This window comes from Anomaloglossus baeobatrachus, chromosome 5 (assembly GCF_048569485.1).
Source record: "Anomaloglossus baeobatrachus isolate aAnoBae1 chromosome 5, aAnoBae1.hap1, whole genome shotgun sequence".
Taxonomy (NCBI): Eukaryota; Metazoa; Chordata; class Amphibia; order Anura; family Aromobatidae; genus Anomaloglossus; species Anomaloglossus baeobatrachus.
In genome coordinates, this window is record NC_134357.1 from 131,036,539 (window position 1) to 131,058,512 (window position 21,974).

General features: G+C 49.4%; 1 protein-coding gene across 2 annotated transcripts in view; it reads right to left on the reverse strand.

Moving 5' to 3' along the window:
• The window catches only part of CUEDC2 (CUE domain containing 2), a 59,937-nt gene that overhangs the window by 10,859 nt on the left and 27,104 nt on the right, over window positions 1-21,974 (reverse strand). For both annotated transcript variants that reach the window (XM_075347228.1, XM_075347227.1), the window contains 3 exons: window positions 21,477-21,620; window positions 6,329-6,390; window positions 1,279-1,388 (listed from right to left, as the gene is read on the reverse strand). In XM_075347228.1, the coding sequence (XP_075203343.1) occupies window positions 1,279-1,388; window positions 6,329-6,390; window positions 21,477-21,620 (316 nt within the window). The remainder of the gene's footprint in view (window positions 1-1,278; window positions 1,389-6,328; window positions 6,391-21,476; window positions 21,621-21,974) is intronic.

Consider the following 21,974-nt stretch of genomic DNA (forward strand, 5'->3'; position numbering starts at 1 on the left):
TAAGTTACTGGTTGCAAAATATTGCAGATATTATTGGCATAATAAGATCCTGTAAGACATTTCTACCTACCGCAGTACGCAGTCACTAAGGCTGGCTATGTTCACATTTCCGTTGTTTTGCATCAGTCACATGCGTTGCTTGACACATGTGACTGATGTGTTGTACAACGGATGACAAAGAACAGAATTCATTGTCAAACTCCATTGTGTGCGGGGGCGGAGTGCGAGGTGGGTGGAGCCGAGCGGGGCCGTGGCGCTGAGGACGTCAGTGCCGCGGGGACTGCACCGCTGGGGACAGGTGGGTGTGTGTAAGAGTGTGAGTGTGAGTATGAGAGAGAGAGAGTGTGTGTGTGTGTGTGTGTGTGTGTGTGTGTGTGTGTGTGTGTGTGTGTGTACATGCGGAGTGCGGGAGGGGGCGGAGCCAAGCGGAGAAGTGTCGGGCTCCCTGCACACGTAGCCAGGGTAAATATCGGGTAAAAACTAAGCAAAGCACTTTGCTTGGTTACCCGATATTTACCTTGGTTACCAGTGTACACCGCTTAGCGATGGCTCCTTGCACACGTAACCAGGGTAAATATTGGGTAACTAGGCAAAGCACTTTGCTTGGTAACCCGATGTGTATCCTGGTTACATGTGCAGGGAGCCAGAGAGAGCATGCGCAGCGAAATCCTACGGATTGCGCTGCTCAAAAAACGTTATAAGCTGCGTTCCTTCCGCCCCGCGGTCAGTTGTTCCACGACTGATCAGTTGGGCGGAGGATGCAATGCAACATCATCAGTCACAATCCACCGCTCATACAAGTTTATGGGAACAACGGAATCCGCCAAACGGATTCCGTTGTTTACCAGAGCAGCGGATTGTGACTGATACAATTTAACGGAAGTGTGAACCCAGCTTAATTCATACTGGTATGTAGGTCTGACAGGTCTGCATTTTATCACTCCACATCTAGGCTCAGATCAATGGATTGAGAAAAAATTAAAAAAAAAAATTATTGATTTTTCAGCATGAAACAAAAAAAATGGATGATTTTTCATCTGTATTGTCATTCATATGCAATCCATAGTAAGTAACATTGGTCCACATGCGTGTCGTCACAGACAAGAGTCAGGCCGAAAATACTGTTCACAAGCTGTCAGTATTGTGAGACACTGGGATTACAGCATGTAATGACAATGAAGTCTGTGCCATGTTTTGCTCGTCATGCACCAAGTTTTGGGAATGGCTATTCTGAACTAGACATATTTATCATTAGTGTGAATGTCGCCATGAGCTCACCTGCGCCTCCGCTCCTTCTGACGCCACGCGTAATCCGTTCTCTCGTGGACTGATGCCACCAGATTCTTTTGACATCATCGACGTCTCAGATGTTACAGGCAAATGGTCTTCTTAAAAAGGGGAAAGCACATTTTAAAATTGGAGATGCAATTTTATTCTTCAATATAAACAACTACAGTGCCTACAAGTAGTATTCAACCCCCTGCAGATTTAGCAGGTTTACACATTCGGAATTAACCTGGCACTGTGACATTTGGACTGTAGATCAGCCTGGAAGTGTGAAATGCACTGCAGCAAAAAAGAATGTTATTTCTTTTTTTATTTTTTTTTTAAATTGTGAAAAGTTTATTCAGAGGGTCATTTATTATTCAACCCCTCAAACCACAAGAATTCTGTTTGGTTCCCCTAAAGTATTAAGAAGTATTTCAGGCACAAAGAACAATGAGCTTCACATGTTTGCATTAATTATCTCTTTTTCCAGCCTTTTCTGACTAATTAATACCCTTCCCAAACTTGTGAACAGCACTCATACTTGGTCAACATGGGAAAGACAAAGGAGCATTCCAAGGCCATCAGAGACAAGATCGTGGAGGGTCACAAGGCTGGCAAGGGGTACAAAACCCTTTCCAAGGAGTTGGGCCTACCTGTCTCCACTGTTGGGAGCATCATCCGGACGTGGAAGGCTTATGGAACTACTGTTAGCCTTCCACGGCCTGGACAGCCTTTGAAAGTTTCCACCCGTGCCGAGGCCAGGCTTGTCCGAAGAGTCAAGGCTAACCCAAGGACAACAAGGAAGGAGCTCAGGGAAGATCTCATGGCAGTGGGGACATTGGTTTCAGTCAATACCATAAGTAACGTACTCCACCGCAATGGTCTCCGTTCCAGACGAGCCCGTAAGGTACCTTTACTTTCAAAGCGTCATGTCAAGGCTCGTCTACAGTTTGCTCATGATCACTTGGAGGACTCTGAGACAGACTGGTTCAAGGTTCTCTGGTCTGATGAGACCAAGATCGAGATCTTTGGTGCCAACCACACACGTGACGTTTGGAGACTGGATGGCACTGGATACGACCCCAAGAATACCATCCCTACAGTCAAGCATGGTGGTGGCAGCATCATGCTGTGGGGCTGTTTCTCAGCCAAGGGGCCTGGCCATCTGGTCCGCATCCATGGGAAGATGGATAGCACGGCCTACCTGGAGATTTTGGCCAAGAACCTCCGCTCCTCCATCAAGGATCTTAAGATGGGTCGTCATTTCATCTTCCAACAAGACAACGACCCAAAGCACACAGCCAAGAAAACCAAGGCCTGGTTCAAGAGGGAAAAAATCAAGGTGTTGCAGTGGCCTAGTCAGTCTCCTGACCTTAACCCAATTGAAAACTTGTGGAAGGAGCTCAAGATTAAAGTCCACATGAGACACCCAAAGAACCTAGATAACTTGGAGAAGATCTGCATGGAGGAGTGGGCCAAGATAACTCCAGAGACCTGTGCCGGCCTGATCAGGTCTTATAAAAGACGATTATTAGCTGTAATTGCAAACAAGGGTTATTCCACAAAATATTAAACCTAGGGGTTGAATAATAATTGACCCACACTTTTATGTTGAAAATGTATTAAAATTTAACTGAGCAACATAACTTGTTGGTTTGTAAGATTTATGCATCTGTTAATAAATCCTGCTCTTGTTTGAAGTTTGCAGGCTCTAACTTATTTGCATCTTATCAAACCTGCTAAATCTGCAGGGGGTTGAAGACTACTTGTAGGCACTGTAAATGATATTACAATTTTGACCTAAGTGATATTAAAAAAAGAAGAGGAATCAAGCATTCTGTTGGAGGATCCAGGCAGCGTTAGAAAAGTAGGTCAAGGATAGGTAACGTAAGTATTATCCATGTTTATTTTAAGGGGGGGTGGTTAGGTATGAAGGTATCCACTTTAAAATGGAAAAGAAAAGAGACAAGTGTACATAGGGAGTCACTGAGTAATATAATACATTAGCGGTAGGGGGTGAGATATTGCCCACTTGATGTAGTTCTGATTATCACAACTCCAGTGAAACCTTCTTCTGCATACAATGGATATAGGGTGGAGGATAGGCATTTTGAGATGACAGCGCTGCTGTAGATGGTGAGAGTGCCACACTCCACACTACAGATGTGGTTACAGTGGAACCTTGGTTTACGAGAACAATCCGTTCTGGGAGTGTGCTTGTAAACCAAGTTACTCGTCTAGCAAAGCAAAATTTCCCATAGGAAATAATGCAAGCTCAGACAATTCGTTCCACAACTTGTTCAATGTCCCATCCTGGTCCCCTATTGTGCTGTTCCATACATGCACAAACACACACACACACACACACACACACACACACTTTGCTCACCTTACCTTCTGTTTCCTCGCCGGCCTCCTGATTCTTGTAGTTCGCAGGTACAGGATGTGTATCGGGTAACCATCGCGACAGATGCCGGAGCTTCCGCTGCCAGCGCGTTGACGTCAAAGGCAGGAACCGCTTGCCTCTGATTGGCCAGCGCACTGCCTTTGAGAAGCGGCTGACAGTAGACATTCCTCCATCGTCGCGATGGTTACCCGATACACATCCTGTACCGGCGAACTACAAGAACCAGGAGGCCGGCGAGCGAACGGAAGGTAAGGTGAGCATAATATGTTTGTGCGTGTTTGTGCGGACTGCAAGAGCGGGTCAGGGAGCGGTGGAAGTACGGAACCGGACGTATGTGCGGTGAGTATTTGCTCGTACAGCAAAGCTTGCTTGTAAACTGAGTTACAGATTTACAGCAAGCTTTGCTCGTATAGCGAAATACTCGCACACCAAGTTACTCGTAAACCGAGGTTCCACTGTATTTTGAAAAAGGGTTCAGTTCATACCAGAAACCTGTAAATAAAGCTACTTGTATCTACCATGGAGTGTGGCACTCTCGTCATCTACAGCGGCACAGTCATCTCCAAACCCCTATCCTCAACCCTAAAACCACTTTAGCACTTTTGATCACTAACTCTTTCCCTGGAAGTGATCAAAAGCCCACTATGAGTGACAAAAGTTTCTTGTTTACGCAAGAAATTGGAGAACCGATTTGTTTTCTAGTCTGCTATGAAGAACATGTAATAATATGTACATTACTGGAAGGGTAACTGCTCTATTACAGAACCCTAATATTCATGATACGAATGCAGAAAGCATTTAAAGAGGTTATCAAGGTTTTTCATGAAAGACTGCAGTCACTATGTGACGCAGACTGATGAATCCTCACATTGCGCACAGAGGGCACTGTCGGGTTTCTCCAGTGCCAGCGGTGAGACGGGGCAGTCATGTGACCACAACTGTGTAATAAGCAATACTCCCAGCCACATTCTGACTAGATGTGCACGACTTTGCTCAATACACTTATATTGAGCGAGGATGTACATCTCTAGCGGAAATTTAGCACATCACATACCTGTGGTCATAGAACTGCACCTCTCCCGGCACTGATACCAGAGAATCCCGACAGCACGTGCCAATTCACAAGTCTACAGTCACATAGAGTGAATGCACACTTTCATGACAAACATGGACAAATCCTTTAACAGCCTATAACATAAAAGAATTCAATTAATTGATTCTGCCTTTTTGTGAACTATGGCTTTGGATCAGACCATACTTGTACCGTCATATATTTCACGAAGAAGCAGATCAACGTATTTATACTAATAAAAAAAAATAATTTTACAGCACCCCGTTGATAATTCATAAAGTAATCACATAGTGATCCAATTAGATTGACCGGTTTAAGGCCAATGACTTATAGATTCGTCATTGGTTGTGTCCTTCCTTTTGATGCGGGCTCACACGCTGAGCCAACATCTTTCCCCACATGTCGGCTGATCTGATCAGCCAACATGTGCAGCTAACAGATCGGAGATCTGCCGGTGTCCGTTAACCCATTAGATTGCGTCAAACTCTGACAGGGCAATCTAACACGCGTTGGCTGGGTTCAAGCCATTCCCCACCGCAATCGGCAGCCCCGTGACACAATCATGGGGTGCTGATGGGTTATCATGACAGTGAGGAGTCAGATAATGACCCTCTATCGCTGTCATGACTCACCTCCTGTTAATGCCAATTGAGCATCAGCATTCACAAGAGATGATCATTTGTGCTATGCAGAGCTGGAAATCAGCATGGCTCCCTGCAGCACAAGTGATCAGACAATGCAGGTTTTAAGGCCTAGTAAAATCAATAAAAAGTGAAAAAAAGAAAAGTTTTTAAAAAAATAACATGATAATTTCAAATCACCCTCCTTTTTGCCCCATTGAAAATAAAGCAATTAAAAAAAAAATAAAAAAAAAATCTATATATCACACATACATAAACATATACATATTTGGTATTCTGGCATTCAGAAATGCCCGCTCTATCAAAATATAAAATAAAGTAATCCGATCAGTAAACTGCATAACAAAGTCAAAACGCCAAAATTACGTTTGTTTGTTTTTGGTAGCCGCAACATTGCAATAAAATGAAAAAAACAGGCAATGCAAACATCACATCTACACCAAAATGGTATAATTAAAAACGTCAGCTCAAGGCGCAAAAGATAAGCCATCATTGAGCCCCAGTTCCCAAAAAATGATAACGATCCGGGTCTCGGAAAATGGAGACAGAAGTGCAAATCTTTTTTTGACAAATTTCTGAAAAAAAATTTCACCACTAAGATAAAGGTAAAACTATACAGGTCAATTTTACCATACAATGAACATGGTAAATAAAAAAATCCAAAAAACAATCGTGGAGTTGCACTTTTTTTTGCAATTTCTTAGCATTTGGTATTTTTTTCCCGTTTTCCAGTACAATATGTGGCAAAATAAATAGTTTCATTCAAAAGTACAACTTGTCCGCAACAAACAAGCCCTGATATGGCTTCATTTCTTGAAAAATAAAAAAGTTATGGCTTTTGGAAGGAGAGGAAACAATGAAAAATCACCCTTAGATGAAAGGGGTTAATAAAAAAAACAAAAAAAACAAAACAAAAAAACCCCACTGTACCTAACTTACCATTATTGCGAGCTTTATTTAACCGTCCTGATAGTTCAAACATCGTCTCATAGACCGTCTCACTGCAAATGAACAGACTAGTTACTCATGGTCTAAGTAGCTAAAAACAAGAAAGCTGTCAGAAAACTGAAGCCATCGGCCTCTCACTTCTGCACCAATTGTACAAGGTGGGCCATAAGTATGATAAAAAAAAAAGAGTAAAGTCGAATTCAAAATGGCTGTGCAGATGACCGCCATGGGCCTCAAATGTTTTGACCCTCCCATGTACTAATATGCTACAAACGGTAAGGTGATATCAAGCAACCACTTCCATTTTATCAGGGTGTATCCATACTTATGGCCCACCCTGTATTTCCTATTTTGTAGCAGAAGAAGATGAAAGTGACCCCTATAAATATCAATGTAATAAGTTATTCCTTTTATGAGACCCTGAGAACATTCACTAAAAAGAATGAGCGTCTCACAGTTCAGAAGCATTACTTGAACAGTGTTACAGCACCTAGCTAGGCAATGTATCACCATCCCTTTTTGATATACTAATCGGAACCAGTGACTGATTTTTTTTTTCCCCCCCGAATCCAGTTCATTTTTTTATACCATTTCCATGATTATTGGGGCCGTTATCTTGCCAGAGCTCCTGCCCGAAGCTGAAATTAGCTTTATAACAGCTACATGAACATAAGAAACGTCACTTAGAGAACAAACTGTTGTCTTCTGTGGTCATGCTCAGAGCTCTATACAGAGGTCACTGTGGAGGGAAGGGAAGAAAGTAATCCATCTTTCACCCATTGTCAATGAGGAGCCCTGTGTATCTATATATATATATATGTCATATACTAATGCGAAATGTAAGGCGCTGTAGAGTCCAATCTCACAAAAGGAATTCTGCACAAAGTTGAAGTTTCTCACCTAGACAGGTTGCGTGAGACACAACCACTATATTTTTTAAAAAAAAAAAAACTTAGCCGGAGTATGAGTTGGTATACATGCAACCTGTAAGCTCATGTTCACACTGGTGATAAGACAAAGAAAACCCAAGATAATAAAATTAAGGACATATACCCTGCTGTAACTAAATAGAGGCTTAATGCATATAAATAAACATAGGGTACTTTGTAAACACTGTTTTTGAGGTGAACCCAATCGGGACAGTATCTACACTCTCTAATATTAAAACCTTAACATGGGTCAAAACAGGCCTCAATGTAAATAAGGGGTGAGAGTGACTGGGTCCCAACTGGACATACAGCCATGGGAGCCACTAGATGAAATGCTCAGCTCACTGAAAAAACTGGATAGTCACCCTTCACCGCTAACCTGCAGTAATCATACAAAAGAAAATGGAGGGTTCCAGATCCATGGATAAAAACTTCAACGTATGGCAGGCAACTGTACATTCAAACGCGTTTCAGGCATTTGGCTCTTGTTCACTGAATAATAGTACTGCATCATAGACAACATTTAGAACCATAACTACCAATCTTGGAGAAATAACATCAAGAGTCTATTCATTGCAGGTACAAAGCATGGAGAACACATCATCACGACATTGTTTCCAAAAAGGTAAATCCTCTAGTGTAATCACCTTCTTTAGACGAAGGGAGTTCTTTCATACAGAGAAAGAAGGGAATTTTGTTTACTTACCGTAAATTCCTTTTCTTCTAGCTCCTATTGGGAGACCCAGACAATTGGGTGTATAGCTTCTGCCTCCGGAGGCCACACAAAGTATTACACTTTAAAAAGTGTAACCCCTCCCCTCTGCCTATACACCCTCCCGTGGATCACGGGCTCCTCAGTTTTGGTGCAAAAGCAGGAAGGAGAAAACTTATAAATTGGTCTAGGGTAAATTCAATCCGAAGGATGTTCGGAGAACTGAAAACCATGAACCAAAAGAACAATTCAACATGAACAACATGTGTACACAAAAGAACAACCAGCCCGAAGGGAACAGGGGCGGGTGCTGGGTCTCCCAATAGGAGCTAGAAGAAAAGGAATTTACGGTAAGTTAACAAAATTCCCTTCTTCTTTGTCGCTCCATTGGGAGACCCAGACAATTGGGACATCCAAGAGCAGTCCCTGGGTGGGTAAAAGAATACCTCAATAAAAAGAGCAGAAACGGCCCCCTCTTACAGGTGGGCAACCGCCGCCTGAAGGACTCGCCTACCTAGACTGGCGTCTGCCGAAGCATAGGTATGCACTTGATAGTGTTTCGTGAAAGTGTGCAGACTAGATAGACCACGTAGCTGCCTGACACACCTGCTGAGCCGTAGCCCAATGCCGCAATGCCCAGGACGCACCCACGGCTCTGGTAGAATGGGCTTTCAGCCCTGAAGGAAGCGGAAGCCCAGAAGAACGGTAGGCTTCGAGAATCGGTTCCTTGATCCACCGAGCCAAGGTTGACTTGGAAGCCTGCGAACCCTTACGCTGGCCAGCGACAAGGACAAAGAGCGCATCTGAACGACGCAGGGGCACCGTGCGAGACACGTAGAGCTGTAGTGCTCTCACCAGATCCAAAGAGTGCAAATCCTTTTCACATTGGTGAATTGGATTAGGGCAAAATGAAGGTAAGGAGATATCCTGATTGAGATGAAAAGGGGATACCACCTTAGGGAGAAATTCCGGGACCGGACGCAGAACCACCTTATCCTGGTGAAACACCAGGAAGGGGGCTTTGCATGACAGCGCTGCAAGCTCAGACACTCTCCGGAGTGATGTAACTGCCACTAGAAAGACCACCTTCTGCGAAAGACGTGATAAAGAGACATCCCGCAGCGGCTCGAAAGATGGTTTCTGAAGAGCCGTTAGCACCCTGTTAAGATCCATGGGTTCCAGCGGACGCTTGTAAGGTGGGACTATGTGGCAAACTCCCTGCAGGAACGTGCGGACCTGCGGAAGTCTGGCTAGACGCTTTTGAAAAAATACGGAGAGCGCCGATACTTGGCCCTTGAGAGAGCCGAGTGACAAACCCTTGTCCATTCTGGATTGAAGGAAAGAAAGAAAAGTGGGTAAGGCAAACGGCCATGGAGGAAAACCGTTATCAGAGCACCAGGATAAGAAGATTTGCCAAGACCTGTAATAGATCTTGGCGGACGTTGGCTTCCTGGCCTGTCTCATGGTGGCAATGACATCCTGAGATAACCCTGAAGACGCTAGGAGCCAGGACTCAATGGCCACACAGTCAGGTTGAGGGCCACAGAATTCAGATGGAAAAATGGGCCTTGTGACAGCAAGTCTGGGCGGTCTGGAAGCGCCCACGGTTGACCCACCGTGAGATGCCACAGATCCGGGTACCACGACCGCCTCGGCCAGTCTGGAGCGACGAGAATGGCGCGACGGCAGTCGGACCTGATCTTGCGTAACACTCTGGGCAGCATCGCCAGAGGAGGAAACACATAAGGCAGTCGAAACTGCGACCAATCCTGAACTAACGCGTCCGCCGCCAGAGCTCTGTGATCCTGGGACCGTGCCATGAATGCCGGGACTTTGTTGTTGTGCCGTGACGCCATGAGATCGACGTCCGGCGTTCCCCAGCGGCGACAGATCTCTCGAAACACTTCTGGGTGCAGAGACCATTCCCCCGCATCCATGCCCTGACGACTGAGAAAATCTGCTTCCCAGTTTTCTACGCCCGGGATGTAAACTGCGGAGATGGTGGAGGCTGTGGCTTCCACCCACTGCAGAATCCGCCGGACTTCCTGGAAGGCTTGACGACTGCGAGTGCCGCCTTGGTGGTTGATGTATGCGACGGCAGTGGCGTTGTCCGACTGGATACGGATCTGCCTGCCCTCCAGCCACCGATGGAAAGCCAATAGGGCTAGATACACTGCCCTTATCTCCAGAACATTGATCTGAAGGGAAGACTCTATCGGAGTCCAGGTTCCCTGAGCCCTGTTGTGGAGAAGAAGGGAATTTTGTTACTTACCGTAAATTCCTTTTCTTCTAGCTCTTATTGGGAGACCCAGACGATTGGGGTATAGCTACTGCCCTCCGGAGGCCACACAAAGCACTACACTAAAAAGTGCAAGGCCCCTCCCCTTCTGGCTATACCCCCCCGTGGTATCACGGGTTCTCCAGTTTTAGTGCCAAAGCAAGAAGGAGGAAGCCAATAACTGGTTTAAACAAATTAACTCCGAATAACGTCGGAGAACTGAAAAACCGTTCAACATGAACAACATGTGTACCCGCAAACAACAAAAAAAAATCCCGAAGGACAACAGGGCGGGTGCTGGGTCTCCCAATAAGAGCTAGAAGAAAAGGAATTTACGGTAAGTAACAAAATTCCCTTCTTCTTCAGCGCTCTATTGGGAGACCCAGACGATTGGGACGTCCAAAAGCTGTCCCTGGGTGGGTAAAGAGATACCTCATGTTAGAGCTGCAAAACAGCCCTCCCCTACGGGGATGTCACTGCCGCCTGCAGGACTCTTCTACCTAAGCTGGCATCCGCCGAAGCATAGGTATGCACCTGATAATGTTTGGTGAAAGTGTGCAGACTCGACCAGGTAGCTGCCTGGCACACCTGTTGAGCCGAAGCCTGGTGTCGCAAAGCCCAGGACGCACCCACAGCTCTGGTTGAGTGGGCTTTCAGCCCTGAAGGAACCGGAAGCCCAGCAGAACGGTAGGCTTCCAGAATTGGTTCTTTGATCCATCGAGCCAGGGTGGCTTTAGAAGCCTGCGACCCCTTGCGCTGGCCAGCGACAAGGACAAAAAGTGCATCTGAACGGCGGATAGGCGCCGTGCGAGAAATATAGATTCTGAGTGCTCTCACCAGATCTAGCAAACGTAAGTCTTTCTCATACCGGTGAACCGGCTGAGGACAAAAGGAAGGCAAGGATATATCCTGATTAAGATGAAACGAGGATACGACCTTAGGGAGAAACTCCGGAATGGGGCGCAGCACTACCTTGTCCTGGTGGAACACCAGGAAGGGAGCCTTGGATGACAGAGCTGCCAGCTCAGACACTCGCCGAAGCGATGTGATCGCAACAAGAAACGCCACTTTCTGTGACAGGCGAGAAAAGGAAACGTCCTTTAGAGGCTCGAAGGGCGGCTTTTGCAGAGCAACTAGTACTCTGTTCAGATCCCATGGATCTAACGGCCGCTTGTACGGGGGCACAATATGACAGACCCCCTGTAGGAACGTGCGCACCTTAGGAAGACGTGCTAGACGCTTCTGAAAAAACACAGATAGTGCCGAGACTTGCCCTTTAAGGGAGCTGAGCGACAAGCCCTTTTCCAACCCCGATTGCAGGAAGGAAAGAAAGGTGGGCAATGCAAATGGCCAAGGGGATACTCTCTGTGCAGAGCACCAGGATAAGAAAATCTTCCACGTTCTGTGGTAGATCTTAGCAGACGTTGACTTCCTAGCTTGTCTCATTGTGGCTACGACTCCTTGAGATAATCCTGCGGACGCTAGGATCCAGGACTCAATGGCCACACAGTCAGGTTCAGGGCCGCAGAATTCTGATGGAAAAACGGCCCTTGGGACAGTAAGTCTGGTCGGTCTGGCAGTGACCACGGTCGACCGACCGTGAGATGCCACAGATCCGGATACCACGATCTCCTCGGCCAGTCTGGGGCGACGAGTATGACGCGGCTGCAATCGGATCTGATCTTGCGTAACACTCTGGGCAAGAGTGCCAGAGGTGGGAAGACGTACGGGAGCCGGAACTGCGACCAATCTTGAACTAATGCGTCTGCCGCCAGAGCTCTTTGATCGCGCGACCTCGCCATGAATGCCGGGACCTTGTTGTTGTGCCGGGACGCCATTAGGTCGACGTCCGGCACGCCCCATCGGCGACAGATTTCCTGAAACGCGTCCGGGTGAAGGGACCATTCCCCTGCGTCCATGCCCTGGCGACTGAGGAAGTCTGCTTCCCAATTTTCTACGCCTGGGATGTGAACCGCGGATATGGTGGATGCTGTGTCCTCCACCCACATTAGAATGCGCCGGACTTCTTGGAATGCTTGCCGACTGCGCGTCCCTCCTTGGTGGTTGATGTATGCCACCGCTGTGGAGTTGTCCGACTGGATTCGGATCTGCTTTCCTTCCAGCCACTGTTGGAAGGCCAGTAGGGCAAGATACACTGCCCTGATTTCCAGAACATTGATCTGAAGGGTGGACTCCTGCGGAGTCCACGTCCCCTGGGCCCTGTGGTGGAGAAACACTGCTCCCCACCCTGACAGACTCGCATCTGTCGTGACCACTGCCCAGGATGGGGGCAGGAAGGATCTTCCCTGAGACAATGAGGTGGGAAGGAGCCACCATTGTAGAGAGTCCTTGGCCGTCTGGGAAAGAGAGACTTTCCTGTCCAGGGACGTTGACTTCCCGTCCCATTGGCGGAGAATGTCCCATTGAAGTGGGCGCAGATGAAACTGCGCAAAGGGAACTGCTTCCATGGCTGCCACCATCTTCCCGAGGAAGTGCATGAGGCGCCGTAAGGGGTGCGACTGGCCTTGAAGGAGGGATTGCACCCCTGTCTGTAGGGACCGCTGCTTGTTCAGCGGAAGCTTCACTCTCGCTGCTCGAGTATGGAACTCCATGCCAAGATACGTTAGTGACTGTGACGGTGACAGATTCGACTTTGGAAAGTTGATGATCCATCCGAACGTCTGTAGAGTCTCCAGCGTAGCATGTAGACTGAGTTGGCATGCCTCTTGAGAGGGTGCCTTGACAAGTAGATCGTCTAGGTAAGGGATCACCGAGTGTCCCTGAGAGTGCAAGACTGCTACCACCGCCGCCATGACCTTGGTGAAGACCCGGGGGGCTGTCGCCAGACCGAATGGCAGAGCTACGAACTGAAGATGGTCGTTTCCTATCACAAAACGTAGAAAACGTTGATGTTCTGTAGCAATTGGCACGTGGAGATAAGCATCTTTGATGTCTATTGAGGCAAGGAAGTCTCCTTGAGACATTGAGGCAACGACAGAGCGGAGGGTTTCCATCCGGAACCGTCTGGCGTGCACATGTTTGTTGAGCAGCTTTAGATCCAGAACAGGACGGAACGAGCCGTCCTTTTTTGGAACCACAAAGAGATTGGAGTAAAACCCTCGCCCTTGTTCCTGAGGCGGTACAGGAACCACTACTCCTTCCGCTCTTAGGGAGTCCACCGCCTGCAGCAGGGCATCTGCTCGGTCTGGATGTGGGGAGGTTCTGAAGAACCGAGCTGGAGGACGAGAACTGAACTCGATTCTGTACCCGCGAGACAAAATGTTTGTCACCCACCGGTCTTTGACCTGTGACATCCAAATGTCGGAAAAGCGGGAGAGCCTGCCCCCGACCGGAGATGCGGAGGGGGGGGGCTGGAAGTCATGAGGTAGCCGCTTTGGAAGCGGTTCCTCCATTTGCTTTCTTGGGGCGTGCGTGAGCCCGCCAGGAATCTGAGACTCTTTGCGTCCTCTGAGTCCCTTTGGACGAGGAGAATTGTGTCTTGCCCGAACCTCGAAAGGACTGAAACTTCTGCTGCCATTTTTTCTGCTGAGGTTTGCTTGATCTGGGCTGGGGTAAGGAAGAGTCTTTACCCTTGGACTGTTTAATGATGTCAGCCAATGGCTCGCCAAACAGTCTATCTCTAGATAAAGGCAAGCTGGTTAAACATTTTTTGGAACCAGCATCTGCTTTCCAGTCCTTTAACCACAAGGCTCTGCGCAAAACTACCGAATTGGCGGACGCCATTGAGGTGCGGCTGGTAGATTCTAGGACCGCATTGATAGCGTAAGACGCAAACGCAGACATCTGCGAGGTAAGGGACGCCACTTGCGGCACCGCTGGATGTATGATAGCATCCACTTTTGCTAAACCAGCTGAAATAGCTTGGAGTGCCCATACGGCTGCGAATGCTGGAGCAAACGACGCGCCGATAGCTTCATAGACAGATTTTAACCAAAGGTCCATCTGTCTGTCATTGGCATCCTTAAGTGAAGCGCCATCCTCCACTGCAACTATGGATCTAGCTGCAAGTTTGGAAATCGGGGGGTCTACTTTTGGACACTGGGTCCAGCGCTTGACCACATCAGGGGGGAAAGGAAAACGTGTATCCTTAGAACGTTTAGAGAAACGCCTTTCTGGATGAGCGTCGTGTTTCTGGATTGACTCTCTGAAGTCAGAGTGATCCAAGAAAGCACTCAATTTACGCTTGGGATAGAGGAAACGAAACTTCTCCTGCTCTGCAGCTGCCTCCTCTGCAGAAGGAGCTGGGGGAGAAATATCCAACAGTCTATTGATGGCTGAGATAAGATCGTTTACCATGGCGTCCCCATCCGGGGTATCCAGATTGAGAGGGGTTCCAGGATAAGACTCCTGATCACTCTCTTCAGACGCATCACAGGGCGACTGATTGCGCTGAGACCCTGAGCAGTGTGATGACGTTGAGGGTCTTTCCCAGCGAGCTCGCTTAGGGTGGCTGGGGCTATCATCTGAGTCATAATACTCAGCCTGGGAAGCCGGGGACCCCCTTGCAGTCTGGATTAATTCCAACTGAGGGGGATTAGAGGACAGAGACCTCGCCGTGTCCATAGACTGAGCCCCAGTCATGGATTGCAAAGTTTCAAGGATTTTTGCCATAGTCACAGACATTCCATCAGCAAAAACTGCAAAGTCTGTCCCTGACACCGGGGCAGGACTTACAAGCGTCTCAGCCTGGGTCACTACCTCTCCGGACTCCGGCTGGCGAAGCAGCACCGGATCTGAGCATTGCACACAATGGGGGTCTTTGGAACCTGCTGGTAGAGCAGCCCCACATGCAGCACACGCAGTGTACACAGCCCTAGCCTTGGCAGCCTTGCGTTTTGTGGATGACATGTTGCTGCCTCCTCAGAGCGATCTGGGGTATCCAGCCAGGAAGCGACCTCACAGTGCAAGAAATAAATAAATATATATATCTGGTGACACAGTACACCAATACACACTGAGGCACTAGAGGGGCCAGCTGAAATGCCGCTTACCGCCCGCTTAAGAGCGGGTGTGTGGTCTCCAAAAGCCCCCTAGTCCAGGTCTCCCAGAGCCTTGCGTCCTTCCTCTAGCCAGACTGCATGTAATGGCTGCCGGCGTCCTGGGAGAGGATGGGGGGCGGGCCCTGGGCGTTCCTGACTAAGAGCGGGAAGCCTGCTTCCCTCTGTGCCTAGTGAGAGGGCTGGAGCATGTAAATCAGGCTCCAGCCCTCGTCGCTGCTGTGAAACAGCGTCTCTCCCCTACCCTGATTGACAGGGTGGGGGCGGGAACGAAGCGGAACTAGGCCGCAAAAAAACCGGGGACTAAATTTATAAACGCCGCCGCCGTAAAAGCGCGGTCGGCGTGTCCCCGGCGCACTACAAGTCACAGCAGCGCCGCCGGTCCAGTGGGGGTCGGCGCTGCGTTCCCACAACACAAAAGTCCCCCAGTAAACTGCAGGAACACCAACTCAATCGTTACGGTCCCCGGCGCACTACAACACCCAGCCAGCCCGGAGTGTGTCTGTGCCTGCCGGGGACACAGAGTACCTGTATGATGCAGGGCCTTGTCCCTGATTGTACTCCTGCTCCGTATCCATCAGGTGCTATGGGTCTGTGGATGGAGCCCGGCGTCAGAGCTTAGAGGCCGGCAGGATCCCACTTCCACAGAGCCCTACAAGGGGATGTGGAAGGAAAACAGCATGTGGGGCTCCAGCCCCTGTACCAGCAATAGGTACCTCAACCTTACAACACCATCCACGGGTGAGAAGGGAGCATGCTGGGGGCCCTATATGGGCCCTCTTTTCTTCCATCCGAAATAGTCAGCAGCTACTGCTGACTAAAATCTGTGGAGCTATGCGTGGATGTCTGACCTCCTTCGCACAAAGCTTGAAAACTGGAGAACCCGTGATACCACGGGGGGGTATAGCCAGAAGGGGAGGGGCCTTGCACTTTTTAGTGTAGTGCTTTGTGTGGCCTCCGGAGGGCAGTAGCTATACCCCAATCGTCTGGGTCTCCCAATAGAGCGCTGAAGAAAAACGGCTCCCCACCCTGACAGGCTCGCGTCCGTGGTGACCACAGCCCAGGTTGGGGGTAGGAAGGATTTTCCCTGCGATAGAGAATTGGGAAGGAGCCACCACTGAAGTGACGTCTTGGTTGCAAGGGAAAGAGAGACGTTCCTGTCGAGGGAAGCCGACTTCCTGTCCCATTTGCGGAGAATGTCCCATTGGAGTGGCCGTAGATGGAATTGCGCGAACGGCACTGCCTCCATCGCTGCCACCATCTTCCCCAGGAAGTGCATGAGGCGCCTTAAGGGGTGTGACTGACTCCGAAGAAGTGATTGCACCCCTGCCTGCAGAGAAAGCTGTTTGTCCCGTGGTAGCTTGACTACCGCTGACTGTGTATGAAACTCCATCCCGAGGTAAGTCAGTGATTGGGTCGGTGTCAACTTGGATTTCGGGAAGTTGATGATCCACCCGAACTGCTGGAGAGTCGCCAGAGCGACGGTAAGGCTGTGTTGACACGCCACCCGAGAAGGGGCCCTGACTAGGAGATCGTCTAAGTAGGGAATCACCGAGTGGCCCTGAGAGTGTAGGACCGCCACGACGGATGCCATGACTTTGGTGAAAACCCATGGGGCTGTCGCCAGGCCAAAAGGCAATGCCACGAACTGAAGGTGTTCGTCCCCGATGGCGAAACGCAAGAAGCGTTGATGTTCGGGTGCGATCGGCACGTGGAGATAAGCATCCTTGATGTCGATCGATGCTAGGAAGTCTCCTTGTGACATCGAGGCGATGACCGAGCGGAGAGATTCCATCCGAAACCGTCTGGTTCTCACATGTTTGTTGAGCAGCTTGAGGTCCAGAACGGGACGGAATGATCCGTCCTTTTTTGGCACCACGAACAAGTTGGAGTAAAAGCCGCGACCACGTTCCTGAAGGGGAACGGGGGTCACAACTCCTTCTGTTTTCAGAGCGTCCACTGCCTGAAAAAGTGCGTTGGCCTGAGCGGGGGGCGGAGAGGTTCTGAAGAAACGAGCCGCAGGACGAGAGCTGAACTCTATCCTGTAACCGTGAGACAGAATGTCTCTCACCCATCGGTCTTGAACATGTGGCCACCAGGCGTCGCCAAAGCGGGAGAGCCTGCCACCGACCGAGGATGCGGCTAGGGGATGCCGAGAGTCATGAGGAGGCCGCCTTGGAGGCAGTGCCTCCTGCGGCCTTTTGGGGGCGTGACTTGGACCGCCACGCATAGGAGTTCCTCTGGCCTTTCTCCGGCCTGCTGAACGAAGAGGATTGGGGCTTGGCGGAGGGACGAAAGGACCGAAACCTCGATTATATTTTCCGTTGCTGAGGTCTCTTAGGTTTGGACTGGGGTAAGGAGGAGTCCTTTCCCTTGGATTCCTTAATAATCTCATCCAATCGTTCGCCAAACAATCGTTCGCCAGAAAACGGCAAACCGGTTAAGAACCTCTTGGAGGCCGAGTCTGCCTTCCATTCGCGCAGCCACATGGCCCTGCGGACTGCCACAGAGTTAGCGGATGCCACAGCTGTACGGCTAGCAGAGTCTAGGACTGCGTTCATGGCGTAGGAAGAAAAAGCTGACGCTTGAGAAGTCAAAGACGCAACTTGCGGAGCAGAATTACGTGTGACAGCATTAATCTCAGCCAGACAAGCTGAGATAGCTTGGAGTGCCCACACGGCTGCAAAGGCCGGGGCAAAAGACGCGCCCGTGGCCTCATAGATGGACTTCACCAGGAGCTCTATCTGCCTGTCAGTGGCATCCTTTAGCGATGAGCCATCTGCAACCGATACCACAGATCTAGCCGCCAATCTAGAGACTGGAAGATCCACCTTGGGACATTGAGCCCAACCATTAACGACTTCAGAGGGGAAGGGGTAACGCGTGTCAGTGAGGCGCTTAGTAAAGCGCTTGTCCGGAACCGCTCTGGGCTTCTGGACAGCGTCTCTGAAGTTAGAGTGATCGAAAAACACACTACGTGTACGTTTGGGGAACCGAAACTGGTGTTTCTCCTGCTGAGACGCCGACTCCTCTACAGTAGGAGGCGGGGAAGAGAGATCCAACACCTGGTTGATGGACGAGATAAGATCATTCACTAAGGCGTCCCCTTCAGGTGTATCAAGGTTAAGGGCGACGTCAGGGTCAGAGCCCTGAGCTGCGACGTCCGCCTCGTCCTCCAGAGAGTCCTCAAGCTGGGAACCCGAGCAGCGTGAAGAAGTCGGGGAAGATTCCCAGTGAGCCCGCTTAGCCGGTCTAGGACTGTGGTCCGGGCAGGAGTCCTCCACGTGGGACCTAGGGCCCGACCTGGGAGCGCGCTGCGGTGCAGACCGAGAGGGGCCTGGAGGCGACGATCCAACAGGGGCCGGGGCCTGTGTAAGGACCGGTCTGGACTGCAAAGCTTCTAGCAGCTTGGCAGACCATTTGTCCATAGACTGAGCCATGGATTGTGAAAGTGACTCAGAGAGTTTCTCAGCAAAAGAGGCGAACTCTGTCCCTGCCGCCTGGACAGGGGGAGCAGGGGGGTCTACATGAGCCGAGGGGCCCACTAGTGACCGAGGCTCCGGCTGAGCAAGCGAAACAGGGGTCGAGCATTGCTCACAGTGAGGGTAGGTGGAACCCGCAGGTAACATAGCCCCACAAGAGGTACAGGCCGCAAAAAAACCCTGTGCCTTAGCAGCTTTGCTCCTTGTGGACGACATGCTGTTGTCTCCTAGGAGAATGATCACTGAGGGTATATGGGCAAAAAAGGGTATACAGCCCGACCGAACAGAAATATATATATAAATACGTATCTATTCCGGCACCCTAGGGGGGACCAGCACCGGGTGACCGGTGTGGCTTACCGACCGCTAACAAGCAGAGAGTGTGTGTTCTCCAGATTCCCTGCCTTAGGTCCCCCGGAGCTGCAGAGCTGTTCCTGAGAATCCTCCACCGGCAGAATGCCCAAAAAATGGCTGCCGGAGCTCTCAGGGGAGGAGTGGAGCCGTGGGCGGCGCCAGAAAAGTGCGGGAATCTGGGGTCCCCACAGTGATCAGTGAGGGGGGAGGAAACATGCAGGATGCTCCATCCCTCACATCCGACGTCAGGTTGGCAGTCCCGCCCTTACCCCTGACAGGCAGGCCCGGGGGCGGGATTTTTGCGACTAGGCCGCGATGAGGCCGGGGACTAAATTTGAGACCGCGCCCGACAAGCAGGCACGGTCGTTGCGGAAGTCCGCCGGCCTTCTCAATTCGGCAGCTGCCGCAGCGTCCGGGAAGAAGGTGCGCTCCTGCACAGACCCCAATGGGGACACATAGTACCTTAGAGTTGCAGCGCCCGGTCCCTGAGATTGAATAGACTCCGGTCCGGCAGATTCCCACAGGGGCTGCGGAGGGAGCACGGTCCCAGTAAATGGATGACCGCTCAAGATCCCACTTCTCCCAGAGCCGCTAAGGGATGGTGAAGGAGACGGCATGAGGCTCCGGCCTTTGTACCCGCAATGGGTACCTCAACCTTAACAACACCGCCGACGTAGTGGGGTGAGAAGGGAACATGCCGGGGGCCCCGTGGGGGCCCTCTTTTCTTCCAACGACATAACTAATATGAGAATGCATGAGTGGATGTGTGCCTCCTTCCACACAAAGCATAAAACTGAGGAGCCCGTGATCCACGGGAGGGTGTATAGGCAGAGGGGAGGGGTTACACTTTTTAAAGTGTAATACTTTGTGTGGCCTCCGGAGGCAGAAGCTATACACCCAATTGTCTGGGTCTCCCAATGGAGCGACAAAGAAATAATAGAATTATATATATGCAATATATGCAAAGCATTAACAAACAAATATATTATCTAGGATAGAAAGCATAAATTCCCAAGAGCATCATCCTAAAACAATATCCACTTTATAAAATCCTATAAACAGGTATACGATGTCTATCCAGTTTTTTCTATATACCACGGGTGATTCATCAATCCAGCATACACAGTGAGCATACAAATCTTTTCTTTACCTAATAAAGTCTATAATCCACTCCTTTACCGCCGTTGTAAAGGCTCCGTTACACGCAACGATATCGCTAACAAGATGTCGTTGGGGTCACGGAATTCGTGCCGCACATCCGGCCTCGTTAGCCACGTCGTTGCGTGTGACACGTACGTACGAGCGACTGCTAACTATGTAAAATACTCACCAAATCGTTGATTGTTGACACGTCGTCCATTTCCCAAATGTCATTGCTCGTGTAGGACGCAGTTTGTTCATCGTTCCTGAGGCAGCACACATCGCTACGTGTGACACCCCGGGAACGACGAACAACACCGTACCTGAGTCCTCTGGCAACGAGGTGGGCGTGACTTTCTGTGGCTGCTCTACGCCCCTCCGCTTCAATTGGACGCCTGCCGTGTGACGTCGCACAAACCGCCCCCTTAGCAAAGAGGCAGTTCGCCGGCCACAGCGACGTCACTAGAAAGGTAAGTACGTATGACGGGTACTAGCGATTTTGTACGCCACGGGCAGCGATTTGCCCGTGACGCACAAACGATGGGGGTGGGTGCTTTCACGAGCGACATCGCTAGCGATGTTGCTGCTTGTAAAGCCCCCTTTACAGCGGTGCCGCGGTTCACCTTCACAGGGCACACTATGTGTCTTCACGCGAGCCTCGTGGCCAATCAATGGCCACAAACCTCACTTCCTTTTCATTGCTCATTTGGTCAGAAGGTAGGGAGACAGAAGCCGGCACATGAGCCCCGGGTATGTGAACCATGACACCGCTGGAACGGCACCTGTACGGGAGGGGACTATAGGCTTTATTATTTTACCAGTGAAAAACGTGAATTCAAAAGGGGTTGTCCTAGTAGTGGACAAGCCCTGATAGTAATGTACAATAAATTTGTTGTGGGTAAGTTTTGATCATACGTAAATACTTGGATTGCTCTGTGCAATAAACAATTCACATAACAGTGTGCTACATAGTGGAACTCCGTCCTCCCATTACCACCGCACAAGTGTAGCCCAGTCAATGAAGGCAGTAATGATGTTGCTATCTTTTGAAATCAATGATGTTTATTTTTTTTTTTTCATAGAGATTACCAATGTAATGAAAACCACCGTGGTCCTCAATTGATCCAAGTTAGCAAAAGTTCCCTGTGAATTCTATAGGATACAGTAAAAAAAAAATGGACATTTGTTAATAAGATAATTCTGTTTCGAATTTAGCAACACGATACCTGTCAATTTCAGCAAATCCGGGGATGTATGCCTCCAGCATTTCCGTAAAAGTTTCCATATCAAAATCTTCATCTGAGGAGTCTTGAGATCCCAGTTCTTCTAAAACCCCAGTGACATACGAAAAGAAAACTTCATCCATAGCACTAAGAAGGTGGGAGAAACCAGAAAAGTGCAAACACAAGAGGGGATGTTAATTATTTCATGTCAGAATTCTAGTGAAACCAAAAGACACTGGGGAAGACGATCTAAATATGCCAGAATTCTGGACAGGACTTGCATCACATTTATTATCTGTGTTAGATACTTTTTATGCCTCATTGAACTGTAGGGTCTGACTTGGCGAGATATGATGCGGCTTATTATAATAAGAAGTGGCTTAAGGTACAACATTGTCTAACAAAACTGAGGCCATAGTAAGCCAACTAATAGGTAGTGTACAGTAAGGCTAGACCATTGTTTCCCAAACATCAGTCCTCATGGCTGCCAACAAGCCATGT